Genomic DNA, 15698 nt, shown 5'->3' on the forward strand with positions numbered 1-15698 from the left:
CTATGCGGACATGGTTGAGTACTCACTCCGACCAATAACCAATAGCGGGATCTGGAGATCCATAATGGCTCCCACATATTCAACGATGACTTTAGTGATCGAATGAACCATTCACATATGATACCAATTCCTTTTGTCACGCGATATTTTACTTGTCCGAGGTTTGATCTTCGGTATCACTCCATACCTTGTTCAACCTCGTTTCCTGACAAGTACTCTTTACTCGTACCGTGGTATGTGGTCTCTTATGAACTCATTCATATGCTTGCAAGACATTAGACGACATTCCACCGAGAGGGCCCGGAGTATATCTATCCGTCATCGGGATGGACAAATCCCATCGTTGATCCATATGCCTCAACTCATACTTTCCGGATACTTAATCCCACCTTTATAGCCACCCATTTACGCAGTGGTGTTTGGTGTAATCAAAGTACCTTTCCGGTATAAGTGATTTACATGATCTCATGGTCATAAGGACTAGGTAACTATGTATCGAAAGCTTATAGCAAATAACTTAATGACGAGATCTTATGCTACGCTTAATTGGGTGTGTCCATTACATCATTCATATAATGACATAACCTTGTTATTAATAACATCCAATGTTCATGATTATGAAACTAATCATCCATTAATCAACAAGCTAGTTTAAGAGGCATACTAGGGACTTCTTGTTGTCTATATATCACACATGTACTAATGTTTCGGTTAATACAATTATAGCATGACATATAAACATTTATCATAAACATAGAGATATAAATAATAACCACTTTTATTATTGCCTCTAGGGCATATCTCCTTCAGAAGGTTCTCATATAATTTATTTTCAAGAGAAATCATTGGCTCCACTTGATTATTCACCATTTTGCAATGCTTAACAGTCATCTTAATAGAATCTACACAAGAACTTACCCTTTCATGAAGGACTTTGATTTCTTTAGAGTTCTAAATTATATCCCTTTCATTATCATTGCCAAAGGCTTTATGATTATAAGTAAAGTCATCTAAATGATCAACATAGGATATTTCGGTAGGAGGTAATACCTTTCCATTACCTTCAACAGAACATATAGCATGAACTTGGATAGGAAAACATGGTTAATCGATAGGGAACTTGACACCCATTTCAGGGAGTTCCTACAGGTTAGAAGTTTTAATTCCCCTTTCTTTGATAGACCTTGATGCTTCTTTCATGACTTCATTGGATAATTTATGAATACCTCTCTGATTATGGATTATTTCAATTTTATGTCCCTCTTCAATATGTCAATCATTATAATTTTGATTGATGGTGTTCAATATTTTTTTAGCTTCCTCAACAGTCATGTGCCTGAAATATTGATGACGTTCGGACTCCAAGTGCAGAGTGTTGTGTCAGCAGAGTATTTTCCCCACAAGGATGACTCGAGGGTTTATATTGAACTTGCGGGGAACTGAGCAAAGAGTTTTCTCTCCCTCCCTTCTTCTAGCAATCCTGCAAAGTAAAATAAAAGCCTTGTGTCCCCAACTCCACCGTGTGGTTGTCAAGCACAAGGTTTCACGTAAGTACATAAAATACAAGTAATAATAAAACTAGTAAAACTAGATAGAATAAAGTAACTAAGTAAAAACCAGTAAAAGGGTTGATTGTTTTGGTGTTTTGGATGCAAATAAGAAAAGTAAATATTTTTGTATTTTCGAATTAAAATAGTGCAGCAAATAGAAAACAAGATAAAAGCAATATAAAGGTGTTTCTTATGATAAAAATTGGACCGGGGTTCATGGGTTCACTTGTCTATTCTCTCTTTTAAATTGTAGTGGACAATAGCAATTCATCAATAAGATATGAAGATGCAAAATAATAACATATGAAAGATACACATTCATATGGGCATCACATCCTAACATAGAGATGATGCAACACATCTCTATTACACTCCACAAGAAAGAGAAAAGTCCACACAATCTCGTATTAAGAATTAACAGAGCATAGTCATAAGTACTTTGACATGATGTTTGAATATCAAATATGCTACATTGAACAAACAAGATCATCACTTTTGTTACGTGATGAACATAGCACATGCATTCACTTTATCCCTAATGAGGTAGAAAAAGAAAAGGCAAAATCATAATAGATCATGAATTTGTTGTCACTATCAAATCACTAAAACCATGCTAATCCATCTAATACACACATCACCCCACACACACTCTTGCATATAAGTTTGATCAGAACAAATACTTAAGAACGGGGTACATAATATGCATCTACCAATACATCTTGCACATAATATGATCAGATCTCATAGCACAATATCATATAATAAGGATCCACCACATAGGTATTACAAATATGGCCATAATCATGTAGGGTAGCTCATATGCACTAATAACTATGAAGAGCATGAGAGAAATAAATCAAGGTACTGCCACAAACCCGTAGTCCAGAGGTGGACTACTCCCCATTGATCATGGCGATGATGATGAAGACGTTGGAGAAGGTGGAGATCCCTCCGGCGGTGACCATGGTGGAGTTTCCCCCTCCAATCTTCGTTGTTGCGACCTCTATTTTTGTGTTTCTGTCTTCTGCGACGCTCTCCTCCCGATAACTCTTCGGGGCCATATATATAGTGATTTTTAGGTCAAAATACGCCGGTGGGAGAAAGAATCAAGTGGATTGGATAATCGACGGTCGAAAGAGACCTGGTGGCGCGCCCTATCTTGCTTGGCGCGCCACCTGGTGTCTTTTGGGCCTCAGGCCCATCCAGGTGTGCTTCCAGGCTCCAGGGTGCTTCTCCTGATGAAAAAATGACACTCCAAAAATCTCATGTCAATTTGACTCCATATAGGTCTCTGAAAGTGACAAATACGCAAAATAGGGAATTCTTGTTCTGCAGAGTTATAAACCAAATAAAGGGGATCACTGGTAAATCCCCATAAATCAATGTAAAAGATGATATTATCATCATATATGTTGCAAATATGTGGGAATTAAATATAATAAAGGACAAAGTTCATGTATGCATTTTACATGCATCAACATCCCCAAGCTTAACATATGCTCGTCCCGAGCATAAAGGTGATAAAACTAACATAAACTTTAAAGTTTATTATATATAGCTTCTAAATAATCATTTAAAGTATCACAAGGTTCAGTTAATAAAGAATGATAATAAGTAATATGAACTCATAAAGTGATAACTCTTACATTCTACAAAGCATGCATAATGGTAAATACAATTGTAAGAAACGTGAATGATAAGTAGTATGAATCATAAAGCATGCTTAGGAGAATCCTATAGAATTGATGGAAGACTCTTTGTCCTCTCTTTTCTTGGATATTTTTGACTCCTGAACACAAGAAAATAAGCAGGAAATATATGTGCTAAACCTCCAAAAAAATAAAAAGTAGAGAGAATAAAACAAGATTTTGAGATATGCAATTGATGACGACTACTAGCAACGCCAAAAAGATCTTGATATGCTGTGACTCCAAGTGCAGAGTGTTGTATCAAGGGGACAAGGGTCCGGGTGGCACCCGCCGGGTATGGAGGCGGGTATGCCACCTCCATACCCGCCTCCGCCACCTCTCCCCGGCACCACCACCCGCCTCCATACCCGCCGGCGGGTCTAAAACTCCACCATACCCGCCCCGTGGCGGGTACCCACGACCCGATGGGTACCCTCTTCCCTTTGTTCTGTTGCTGTGGTGCGTCACTATCGGCGGAAGGCAGCCGTCCCAGCAGCTTTCGGGTGCTCCAAATCCTTGCTCCCACGGCCAGCGGCGCACTGCCCTTGATGCCGAGCGTGAGTCACCGGAATCACGAGGGTGCCACGCCGAGAAGGAAACCCAGCTGCGCCCAGCTCCCCGCGACGGGATCTCCAGATGCGGGAGTCGGCTCCAAGAAGTGGCGGCGCCGCTGCTTGTTCTCTCCCCTCGTCGACCTCGACCAGCACAACCTCCATGGCGGCGGCCGGGGGCAGTTTGTAGGAGGGAGAGCAAAGACGCGGGCGTGCGAGCGGTGTGTCGAGAGACGAGAGGAGGGGATTGGGGCTGGCGACGCCGCGGGGTGGGGTGGGATGGGAAATGGGATTAGGTTTGGGGGGTGTCCAGTTGGGTGTATTAGGCTTTCCTTTTATTTAATGATAGCTGGGCTCCACATGTCTGAGACGGGTCTACGGGTTAACGGGTATGGGTTTCATACCTCCATACCCGCCTCCGCTAGACCCGTTGGGTCAAATAATTTACCATTAAGAGACCCATGGGGATTTTTTTCCACCATACCCTCCTCCATTTGATGCGGGTACCCGCCGGGTTAACGGGTGGCGGGTACCCATTGCCATCGTGAGACAAGGGTGACTGAGGATTTATATCGAACTCTCGGAGAACTGGATGGAAGAGTATTCTCTTCTCTCTTCTTCAAGCAGTCCTGCAAGTAAAATAAATATCTTGTGTCCCCAACTCCACCGTGTGGTTGTCAAGCACAAGGTTTTGCGTAAATAAATAACACAAGTAGTAATAAAACAAGTAGAAACTAAACTAGATAAAATAACTAAGTAAAAACTGTAAAGATATTGATTATTTTTGGTGTTTTGGATGCAAATAATTTTTTTTTTGTATTTCCAGAATAAAATAGTGCAGCAAATAGAAACAATGTAAAAGCAATATAAAGGTGTTTCTTATGATAAAAAATGGACCGGGGTTAATGGGTTCTCTCTAATGCTCGTGTATCTAGTTTTGAGCACTCCGAACCATGTTGTGGAGATGCTATTAGTAGGTGCTAGTGTATTTGTGATCCTTTTTTATGGATGTTCACATCTTCCCATGGGCGAAAGCTGCAAAACCCAAACATCCTTTTGTTATAGAAAATATAGGATTTATGTACGATTTATGTAGAAGCTGTGTAGGATTTGAATTGTATGGAAAAACTTCTTTGTAAATACATTGTTTGATTAATATGACCATATTTGATGGGAACTAATTCTATAAAAATCTTGCAGCGTAAATTCTATAGGAAAAATACATTACTCATATCTCATAAAACAATTATTTGCTACAATCAAAGACACCTTCACTTGAGTTTTTGTAGTGTTCAAGTAAACATGACATCTCAATTTTAAAATAAAGGCCGTGTACATCGATTGATGCAGACACTAGGATATACCTCCATTTCGAAAGAAAAAAAAGTAACATAACAACTCAATCCTACAAATTTTTCCGTTTCTATATATTTTTTAGCATGTGAGAGCCCTAAGTGGGCATCAGCCTTCATTAGTCAGTCGTAGACATCCGCGTTTGACTACCCGGTGACGTGGCAGCTGACCTTCTGCGTGTTACGCTACATAGGTCGTGATCCGACGGTATCCGGTCCCTGCTACATAAAGCTTGCCTCCCGAGTCCCAACCACAGCGCCGCCGCCGCCGCCGCCACAGCAGCCAACCCCCGGTCCTTCGCCTCCTGCGCATCCCTCGTGAGAAATTCCTTCTCCTTCCGCCTCGACCCGCGGGAGGCGGCGATGGAGCACGGTTCGGTCACGGATTCGACCTCGTCGACCTTCTCCATTATGGAGGAGGATCACACCCTCGCCAACTCCGTCAGATTTGTCCTCAACCAGGAGTGAGTGACGCTTCTTCATCTTCTTCCGTTCCCGTTTTCTGAAATACTCCAGCTCTACTTGTGGGGTGTTCCTAGTCCTACGGTGGAGGCGTGCTTAGAGAAGAGAAATCGTGTTCTTGTAGTAGACCGCTGGCTGTTTTTCTAGTTTCTTGCGATGTGGGATACAGTAAAAACCAAAGATTGACATGGATTTTTTGATGAATATTATCAAATTTAGTGCGAAAATGCTTGGCTAGAGGCATAGAGCAACTGTACATCCTGTTCAACGCAAACTGCGAATAATAATATGCCATCTGTTGACCAAGGTTTTGATGTTTTCTGCATGTAATGAGAGCAAGGGGCGAGAGGGCTAAGTATGCATGTTTTCTAGGACCTTCGTCCCTGCGCCAATGATTCTTTACCATGAACTGTATTTGTCAGCTGATCCTGTTCCTCGCCAGTTTGCAGCTATATGAATCCTGCTGTAATGAGCCTTCAACAGAAATAACTCGTCTTGTTAGCTTTTCTTTTCCTGGGAAGCTATTGATGAGTATATTACTTTTATTTGATTACCTAGGCATGGTGATAATCTCCAGTTTCTCCCACTTCGTTTTCTCATCACCAAAAACTGAGAGAGGAAAAGCTTTAGGCCATATGATGAAACAACCATTTTGATCTGTTGATATAATTGTCAAATGATGTTAATCTAGGGTCATGTATTTGGAGTATAAACTTTGTTATGATCAACATAGTATCACATAGTAAGTTACACGGCCCAATATTAGACTATCAAACATCTTGGCGTTTGTTGATAAACTCAGGTACATGTTCTGCTTGGCATTTTCTTTTCCCCTCGCAGATGGCCGTCTGATGTTAATGGGACCACTAGTTCTAGTACAATTCTGAATAAATAGAAAATATCTATGACTCCCAAGTGGAACTCTTGATATGTGTAATCAGAAGTCATATTGTTTTGCTTTACTGTTTCTGTTTGGTAGAATTCGCAAAGGTGTCGACGGTCTTCAGTTATACTTCTACCAGAAGCTAAAACCTCACAAATACCATTCAATTTCCAGAAACAAATGTGAATATATGAATTCAAGATTCTCATTTCTATCTTTCTGATTCCATTTTCTATCCACAGCCCAAGGGTGGCATTTTGTGGATATAGCATCCCTCATCCTGCTGACAAGAAGGTCAACATAAGAGTTCAGACTACAGGTACTGTATTGTGTCATATTATCCTGATATTTCATTTGAAATTCCCAGCAGACTTAACTGTTGCTTTTATACATTCTTTATTTTTAATGCTGGTTGAATGAAATGGAAAGAATCACATTCATTGTGCTACTTCATGCGGTTGTATCTCGAGTAGGTACTTGGTTTCTAATACATAGGCCCTGTAATCTGTTTGGTAGAGCTCAGGATCCTTATTTTTCAGCTCCCTGCTCCTGATTCTCCAATACTCTTCTTTGAGAATCTAGATCCAGCCCAATAAAATTTCTGGCTGTACATTAGCTCCATAAATACAAGAAAATAATTTTGTGGTCACATAGACCATGATACCCTTGTTTTCTGTCTGCACACTGTACGGGAAATTCGGCAGCAAGAAGACATACATATTCTAGCAGTTAACCAATTATTAACTAGATGATATGGTCATTTCTTTTGGTTGTGTTTAGGCTTGACATTAGGACAAGCATCTAGAAATAACAAGTTGATTTAGCTGAACAAAGATTGACTTCAAAAGGGGTGATGTAGCAGGGAGCGCTACCCCCCTACTCGTGTATCATCACTGCAGATGTGGTAGTGCTTATGTTGCCAGGATTATGAGACAATAGCGCTACACCTTAAACATATAGCACGATGCTTTATTGGGTGCGCTCTTTTCCTGCGGCTGAAGCTATTCAACGCAACATTCTTCATTATGTTCATGCTCAACAGAAATCCACTTCGCCTCAGAACCTACCTCTCATAAAATATATTTCAAAATGTCTAAAAATTTCGAAAAAGATATCCAGGTGTACATCTAGACATTCTATGTTCGCATACAAAGTTTTGTGATAAAAACTCATTTTGTATGGCATGTGCGGAAAAGAAAATTTTCGATGCTACAAAATAGATTTTCAACATAGATTTTTTTTGTCTCTCTTACACTTGCCACAAAAATGACTTATTTCCCTGTCAAACTGTGTGTGCGAACATATAATGTCCTGATGTACACGTGTGATTTTTTTGAATTTTTTAGCATTTTGAAGTATATTTAAAGTGCAATTTTCATAATAGGTGCATCTAGACCTATGAGCCAACATACTGTGTCCCCTACTCAATCCCTGTGGCATCACCTTGACAGTTTCGCTGCGGGTTCCTGATATTAGAACACTCCATTCTCATTTCCATTCAGGACACATAAGCCACTAATACATAGATAGTCGAAGCAACAGATGCGGAAAATTATTAAAGCTGAAATACCTTAACTTAGACTTGGTCAGGCGCTCCTCATACACGTCCAACACCTTCAGTTTCACAAGGCTCATTAACTAAGTTTAGACAAGCCAGATAGCTAGGTGGGCGTTCCACCATTTGTTGGTGACTCCTGTGTATGGCTGGCCGGTACTTGCGGCATGCAGATCTAGTAGCTTGGTCTGTCACCAGACACTGGTGCAGGCTTTGCCTGTACTTATATACCCATGGAACAACTGGTTAGCGCCAAGAGGCACATATATCTTGCATTCACTCTCCGCCACCATTCCCTTCCACGTCTCGTGCCTCTCGGTGTCATCTTTCTTGCTGCCCGTGCCAAGAAGAATCGCGTGGGGTGGAACTTGAGAGGTGTCACAACGGCGAGTCCACGAAGAAAGTCGATGCCATCTCCAAGGGCAACAACCTGAAGAAGATCATGGATGATGGCAATTGATCGAGCGGCTTATTGTTTGGTGGCATGGTTGACGAGCGCGGACAGGATAGCCATGGTTTTCTTGAGATTGTTGCCCTTGGAGATATCATCGACTTTTTGGACTCTCCTTGGCGGCACCTCTCGCAGTTCCACTCAACGTGCTTCTTCTTGGCCACGATGGTGAAGCTGCATGTTGTGTTTTTCGTGTTTTTCAGGTCCAACCTCATGCATCATTAGGCGTATTCTTGATATGGCTCGGCCCTGCAAATGGTGCGCACAACCTACACACGCTCCTCCCTCGCCTCTCGCGAAAGTTAGTACTCCTCTGTATCGAAAAGGATGTCGCAGATTTGTCTAAATTTGGACGTATCTATATACTAAATAGTGTCTGGATACATCCAAATTTAGACAAATCTGCGACATCTTTATCAGGACGGACCTCTGTAATTAGACTGAGCTTACACACGCATTAGAAAGTACTCCCTCCGACCCATAATAAGATGTTATTACAACCAATATACCCATATATTATATTATGGTACGGAGGGAGTAGCAGGTAACGAGTTTAACTGATCCAAGCAAATACATGAATCTCACGAACACATAAGCATACTGGAGCCCATGAATCGACAATAAATCAGCACATAAACAACCATTGGCCTGATGAATACGTGAACACATAAGCATACTGGACCCCATGAATCGACAATAATTCAGCACATAAACAACCATTGGCCTGATGAATAAGTGAATGCAAACGCAGACACACAGAGATCTTAGGAATCGGCAGAACAAATAAACACACGTGGATTTCATGGACAAACACGGATGGCCTGATTCATTCAGGTCCACAAAAATAAGCTGCAGGTTGCTCCACTCATGTGAGCCGAATTCACAAAAAACACGCAGCCAAGAGAGTTTGGCTTGGCTCTGGCTGCTATAGCTGAGGATCAGGAGATGAACCAAACAGGCCCTAGTAAATCTATTTTCATATAGGATGTTGCAATATGTTTGGGCTAGCTTGTTAGATCTTCATCTTTACACTTTACTCCACGAACCGTATAATTAAAATCTATCTTCATATAGTAGGATGTTGCAATGTGTTTGGGGTAGCTTGTTAGGTCTTCGTCTTTACTCCATGAACCGTATAGTTAAACCGATGTCTCTGTAGAGTAAATTCAACTCGAGTACCAAAACTATTGCTACCATCTCATTGCCACTAACTACTTCCCAGATTCCTTATTCTTCTAATCCCTTAAAGAAAGTGCTCACACTTCTGATGTGTGTTTGTTATTTTTTCAGGAGATCCAGCAAAGGATGTAATGAAAGATGCTTTACAGGACTTGATGGTGATGGGGCAGCATGTTAGAGGGACTTTTGACAGAGCAGTGGCTGATTTTAAATCAAACATGCCAGCAGAACAAATGGATGTTGATTCGAACCAGCAATGAAGTTTTGCGGCACCCCCTATTCATCAGGATCAAGACGATGTGTAACCAGCTTATCATCAGAAGGCGGATCAACTGTGATTTCTGCCATTTAAGGTGTCTATCTACGAGGGATGTGTGGACATTGGTTTTAAAGCTGTAATTTGTCCATGTACTGTTACTGATTTTGTTAGCTGAACACTGAAATGTTGCAGTTTGTTATGAATTTATAATGAGCTGGATTTTGGCTGGGATTGAGAGAATGGTCGCACTAAAATGCTGTATTGTTGGATTCCAGAACCGACAGATGGTACAATTTGGGGTTCCAGTCCTCAGGAAATTTTGAAATGATGTGTAAAATCCATACTCCCTCTGATCCATAATAAGTGTAAATCAGCGACACTTATTATGGATTGGAGGGAGTAGAAAATATCATCATCACTTTAGTATATTGTAATGTGCTGATTTGCCTAGGACAAAAGCATATTTTCTGTTGGCAAATTTGTTTGCATTCGTTCCAAATATCTATTTATCTGTTTCTAATTACTAGTACGAAAACATTAATTCTATACAAAATGTCAGACAAAATTCGTTTTATCATGAGGAATGATAAATCAAATGCGAAGAGAAGTTATCTGGACGAAACTGTACCTTGTGTTTCTTCCAACTCACAGTGAATTTTAAGTTGAACTTAGTACTGTACTATAACACTCACACGCACGGTGCACAATTGTTCGGTATCTTCATGCCAATCTTTCGCCCAGTAGAATTTGATTGCATGAGTTGATCACGATGGGTGATTAACTCGTACGTTTTGCCAACGTGGCTTTCCATTATACAAGACAAGAAAATGTGATAACAATCTTTTTAACAAGCGTATCAAATGAAACAGATGGCATAACGGAATTTCATAGTAAAGTTGCAGCATTTGAACATCAGTCTGCAAATAGCTTATTGAATTACCAACTATGCAACATACAATTCTGAAAGATGTCAGGATGTGGCACATTTTAAAGCATCTGTATCAGATACTGACTAGTGCTCCACATTCCGTTGACAAAGCGGACTAAATGCAAATAAAAGCTAAGATGCACGAAGAAGACGGCATAGAGAAACAAGACCACGGGAACAAATGAGAACCCTAGGATCCGAAATGGTACAACGATGCATGAAAAGCATCCGACTACAAAGAAAACCCTAAACACCTCCGACTGGTCGAGCATCAACAATCGCAGTGAGTTGAGGATGACCGCCAGGTGCATATTCCCAAAGAATGAAAGATCAGATCCACGGTTATAGCCTTTCCAGAGTTATTCACCAAGTGACAGGGACACGATTCCAAGTGTGCTCCTCCTTTCCTGATGCTTTTTTCTTTAAGGATTCTTGGTGCAGATTCACAGCCACCAGACAGGTGGTCTAGGGAGTGGTGGCAACTGATGCGGAACACGCAAGAACAAAAGGCTGAAACAACTAAGTACGAAGAGGGCCAGAGATGGTATCGCGCCCAGAGTTGGTGTCTTTGTGTTTCAAAGACATGTTCGCAAACTGCGAGTCAAGGTCTCTACTGTTACTACGACCAAGAGTACCAGGTTGCGGTGGCTGTTGCTGCTGCTGATACAACGACCTGAGACGGCCAATTTCCCGCTCAAACATTTCCTGTTGAACTGCAATGTTAAAGGGGAAATGGTCAGATGTTATTCAGTTTTCAGTAAAGAAATCCACTTCTCATTCCATTTGTGGGAATTTGATGATTTATAAACCGTCCCCAACGAGCGCTGGGCGTCTTTAAAAACTGATCGACATAGTTAAACTGAATCTTGCACAAAAGATGTTTGTGTAATATCACAAATTTCTCACTAAGGCATCAATCTCTCAACTTCTTTTAGGAAATGAAAGCTCCTTAGGCTACCAATGAGTCCTTTAGCTAGCAATTCATTATTTGAAATAAAGAAGTTGCGACAAGTTAATTATAAATGTTGACTATGTATTTGAAATGTTTTTTTTAACAGGATGTATTTGAAATGTGAATGGACCCATAGTGCTACACAAATCATATACATGAATATACAGAAGTTTAACTCAAAGTCTAATAGAAATATACTTGTGCATTTAGAATTTCAGCAACCATTGGTTCCATCAGTGTTGTCCATGACGCTGATATGTTCGAGAAATTGTCAAAGAAAGATAGGCTATTTGTAAACTCTCCAAGGCTTGCTAAGGTCCACGTACCAACCTATTAAGACCAAGCTGGAACCTAATTTGTTTCTAACTTGTAAAATTCAAGGTTCATTGGGTCTTAGAACAATAAACAAATATTAGCTGTTGTTTAAGTTCATTTAGAACAGTAAAGTTTGGTATCAAACTTTTCTAAGGCAACCTCGGCCTAAAGTTCAAGCAGACTTTTTTTACAGAAAGTACCAAGTGAAGACATCTCTTCTGAATTTGAGCACCATCTATATTTAACAGTAGTTCCATATTTCTCCCATCCAGAAGAAATTGTGTAGAAAATTCTATAAAATAAGAAAATAAAATTCAGGTCAGCATACTTACCACGTTTAATTACTTGCTCCTGAGCTATACTCTCCAACCTTTGCTTCAAGGCTTTATTTTCCAAGTCTAGCATTATATTTTGTTGATTAAGAAACTCCATTTCAGCAGACACTTCTATCCCTTCTGACTGCATTATCCAGAGATGAATATTTTCTATTTGTCAAATACAACACTGAATCGTGGAACAGAAACCAAAAACCATTTGTTGCCATGAGCTTACCTGTAATGATTGGACTTTACCCTCAAGCTCTGCAATATACTGGAGCTTCCGAACACGAGACCTCTGCGCATATTGCCTGCAAGTGATGTGATATAAAAAATAATCAGATGCATTAAAATTTGGAAATGTTCAACCATGCTATCGCAAACTTGCAGGTTGGTAATATTGAAATGCCCTACGGTGAAAAATACAAAATCTTGAAATCATAGCACCCTAATTCCGATCACTATAGATAAGCAATGTACAGAGCAGAGTCCCTTGAGGCTTTTTGCAAATGTCACATTCCAATTTAAGACTCACTCATAAAGTAGCAATTTTTAGGGGAAAAAAATCAAATGTTTTTTTTGCATTTATATTGTCACAGGACAATATATCCATTATGTCCGGTGTGACCTTGATCAAATGCACCATAACTAATGAAATAAGTAAATATTTTCTCTATTAGGTGCGACCATCAGCGGTGGATGGGGACTGGCAGGGATCAGGGCTTCCCCCATTTTCTCCTAAGTACATGCATATCATTTTGTTAATACTTAAAATCCATTTTTTTGGGTGTGAGGTTGGTTTTACCTTTATAATATAAAAATCTATACCGTAGGGTTTTTCCCTACGGTTCCATATGGTAAAAAAAAAACTTAAAATCCAAATGAATTGTCTAGTATTACATACTTAGGCCCCTCCTAGTAATAGTGTTATTTTTTAGGGGAAAAATAGAGGATTTCTCTAACTTATGCAATTAATACTGTTATAATGTATTGATTCATTTGGCAGACCTCTAACTCTACTTTCTGGAGCCACCACTGGCGACCATGATCAAATGTGCCATGCAGCTATACAGAAGAATTATTAAATGACTACACTGCTTGCTTTACCTCGATGAACTTCAGAATAGCAAAATCAGCAGAGCATGTTATGATTCTAAATTCTAATCTAACCTACAGAAAACAGCTGGCTCTGTTGTTATGTCGTCAGTAAATCGCACTCCTCGGGCTATCAACGTTAATGGTTCTCAATTTTAAAATCTAGCACGGATAGTAGTTCTTGGAAGTGATAGCATGGATGCAATCATGCAGCAGAAGTATACTCACTGTTTAGCACGCTTGGTGTCCGCTTCCGACTGTGCGTACTTTGGCAGCACACCCTCCTTCCTCTCTATCCCGAGTTCATCAAGAGCTCTTTTGTCCATGGCATGCTCATGATCCCTCAACCCACTTGGTGGCCCGTGATGCCCACCAACTTTCTCCCTCACCGGCATCGGCGGGCCTGGCCTGTAACCTGCCAAATTCGGCATGCCTTGCTCCCACGGCCGGCCCTGGGGCCTCACATATGAGGTTGGCTTGGCATAGTACTCCTGCACGCCGCCCCATGGCGCAGCCTGCCCTCCTCCGCCCATCTCCTCGAAACTATTGGCAAATGAGCCAGATGCAGCACTTCCATCAAACAGTGCAAATGAGTCGCTCGACGACCTGCGGTGCCCGGCACGGCGCACAGGTGTCTCGGGCTCGTCGAGGAGGTCGTCGAGCCACGACGGCTGCTCCTCAATGATGCTCTCAGACGAGGTGCGCTGGTGGTGCCCATGGCCGTGGCCATGCCCGAAGCGGTGGTGCGCGGCACCCTGTGGCCTGGAGATCGGGCCGTGGTCCGCGTACGGCGACGCCACCGTCGGGAAAGGGCTGCGAGGAGGCAGCAGCGCCTGTTTCTGGAGCTTCGGGTTCGCCATCATCATTTGCTCGACCAAACTGCACACAGCAAAAAGCAAATCTGTGAGATAACTCAAGATTTGAGCGAATTTAACACCAAACGAACACGAGCTTGCATCAATCAAGGCGGTCCAATTCACAGCTGTACCCACAGATCTCAGCGAATGCTATGCCAAAATAATTCGAGTCGTGTTCCTCTACGGCGAATTCGCGTCAAAGATTCGAATCTTTCTTCGACCGCAAGCATCCAATTGTACCAGGAAGCGGTCAAGATCCGAGCTAAGCATAAGGACCGAGCTGGAAGATGTAATTTGGCAGACGAAGCGCGGCAGAATCAAGCTAATACAGTACAAATCAAGGCGGATCAAGACCAAGGGCAAGGCCGCACCAAGAATCGTAGAAAGGAAGAACCAAACCCCCCACCACCAAGAGAGAAACTCACCAATTCGGCGGCGATTCCTCCGGCCACCCCACCACCAATTGCCGGTACCAAACCCTTGTACTAATCCTCAACTGTTTGGATGTATATCAGAGCTAATCTTCGGGGGATTAGAGCCTACGAAGAAGAGGAGAGATGAGGAGGACGGGAGAAGGAGGGGGAGGAGACGGGAGGAGAAATTGTATAGTGAGGGGAGAAAAATATCAATTAAATAGTGTCACGTTAGCGTTTTTATAATAATGCAACAGCGACAAAATTTTGTTTTGGGTGAAAAGCAGCCGTCAATTCAGGGATCAACGGCGAGAGATTCCGATGAGAATTATTGTCTTCGATGTGGGGAAACGAGTGGCCGATACTAGTGGGCAGAGAGGTAATTGCTCTGCGTACCCGGGTGTAGCCATGTCAAATGAACATTTGATCTTTCTAATAATATATGTTTTGTAATATGTACATTATATTATCATGATTAAATTTATAATCTAAGAATACGTGTAAGCCCTATGAACAGGGATAGAAAGAGCAGTGGTGTCTCGTAAAGTCAGAGTTTTCTTTTATTAGGAGCCGACGTTTTTGTCGACAACAGGACATTTTGTGGTGGCTTCGTCAATCTTAAGATTTGCTGGATTAATTTTTTAGACTAGTATCTCGAACGTGCTCATAGAGATAAGATATATGTGGGTGCGTTCACGGAGATGAGTATATGTACGTATTTGTGAGCATTACGTATGTACTATGTAGATCGCTGGATTTTTGTAGCTCGAGCTATACTTATTTTTCTGAAAATTAAAAATAATATTTTAAAGTTTTAAAAAAATCTAAAAATAAATTTTGATGTAAACAATGTTGTGATCTATGTATGTGCAAATTTCAACTCAAAATACC

The 15698-nt window shown here is 41.2% G+C and overlaps 2 protein-coding genes across 2 annotated transcripts; one reads left to right on the top strand and one right to left on the bottom strand.

The window, feature by feature from the left end:
- Positions 1-5401: 5401 nt before the first annotated feature.
- LOC124699615 (DNA-directed RNA polymerases I and III subunit RPAC2-like) lies at positions 5402-10165 on the top strand. The gene is made up of 3 exons (XM_047231893.1): positions 5402-5605; positions 6729-6805; positions 9783-10165. The coding sequence occupies exons 1-3, from the start codon at positions 5505-5507 to the stop codon at positions 9929-9931; spliced, it is 327 nt and encodes a 108-aa protein (XP_047087849.1). The 5' UTR covers positions 5402-5504; the 3' UTR covers positions 9932-10165.
- A 669-nt stretch (positions 10166-10834) lies between these two features.
- On the bottom strand, positions 10835-15000 carry LOC124703519 (uncharacterized protein At4g06598-like). Its single transcript, XM_047235731.1, has 5 exons — positions 14820-15000; positions 13766-14416; positions 12678-12753; positions 12458-12584; positions 10835-11571 (listed from the first exon to the last, which is right to left on the bottom strand). Exons 2-5 carry the CDS (start codon positions 14401-14403, stop codon positions 11378-11380), a joined length of 1035 nt encoding a protein of 344 aa, XP_047091687.1. The 5' UTR covers positions 14404-14416; positions 14820-15000; the 3' UTR covers positions 10835-11377.
- Between the last annotated feature and the right edge of the window lie 698 nt (positions 15001-15698).

This window comes from Lolium rigidum, chromosome 3 (assembly GCF_022539505.1).
Source record: "Lolium rigidum isolate FL_2022 chromosome 3, APGP_CSIRO_Lrig_0.1, whole genome shotgun sequence".
Classification (NCBI taxonomy): domain Eukaryota; kingdom Viridiplantae; phylum Streptophyta; class Magnoliopsida; order Poales; family Poaceae; genus Lolium; species Lolium rigidum.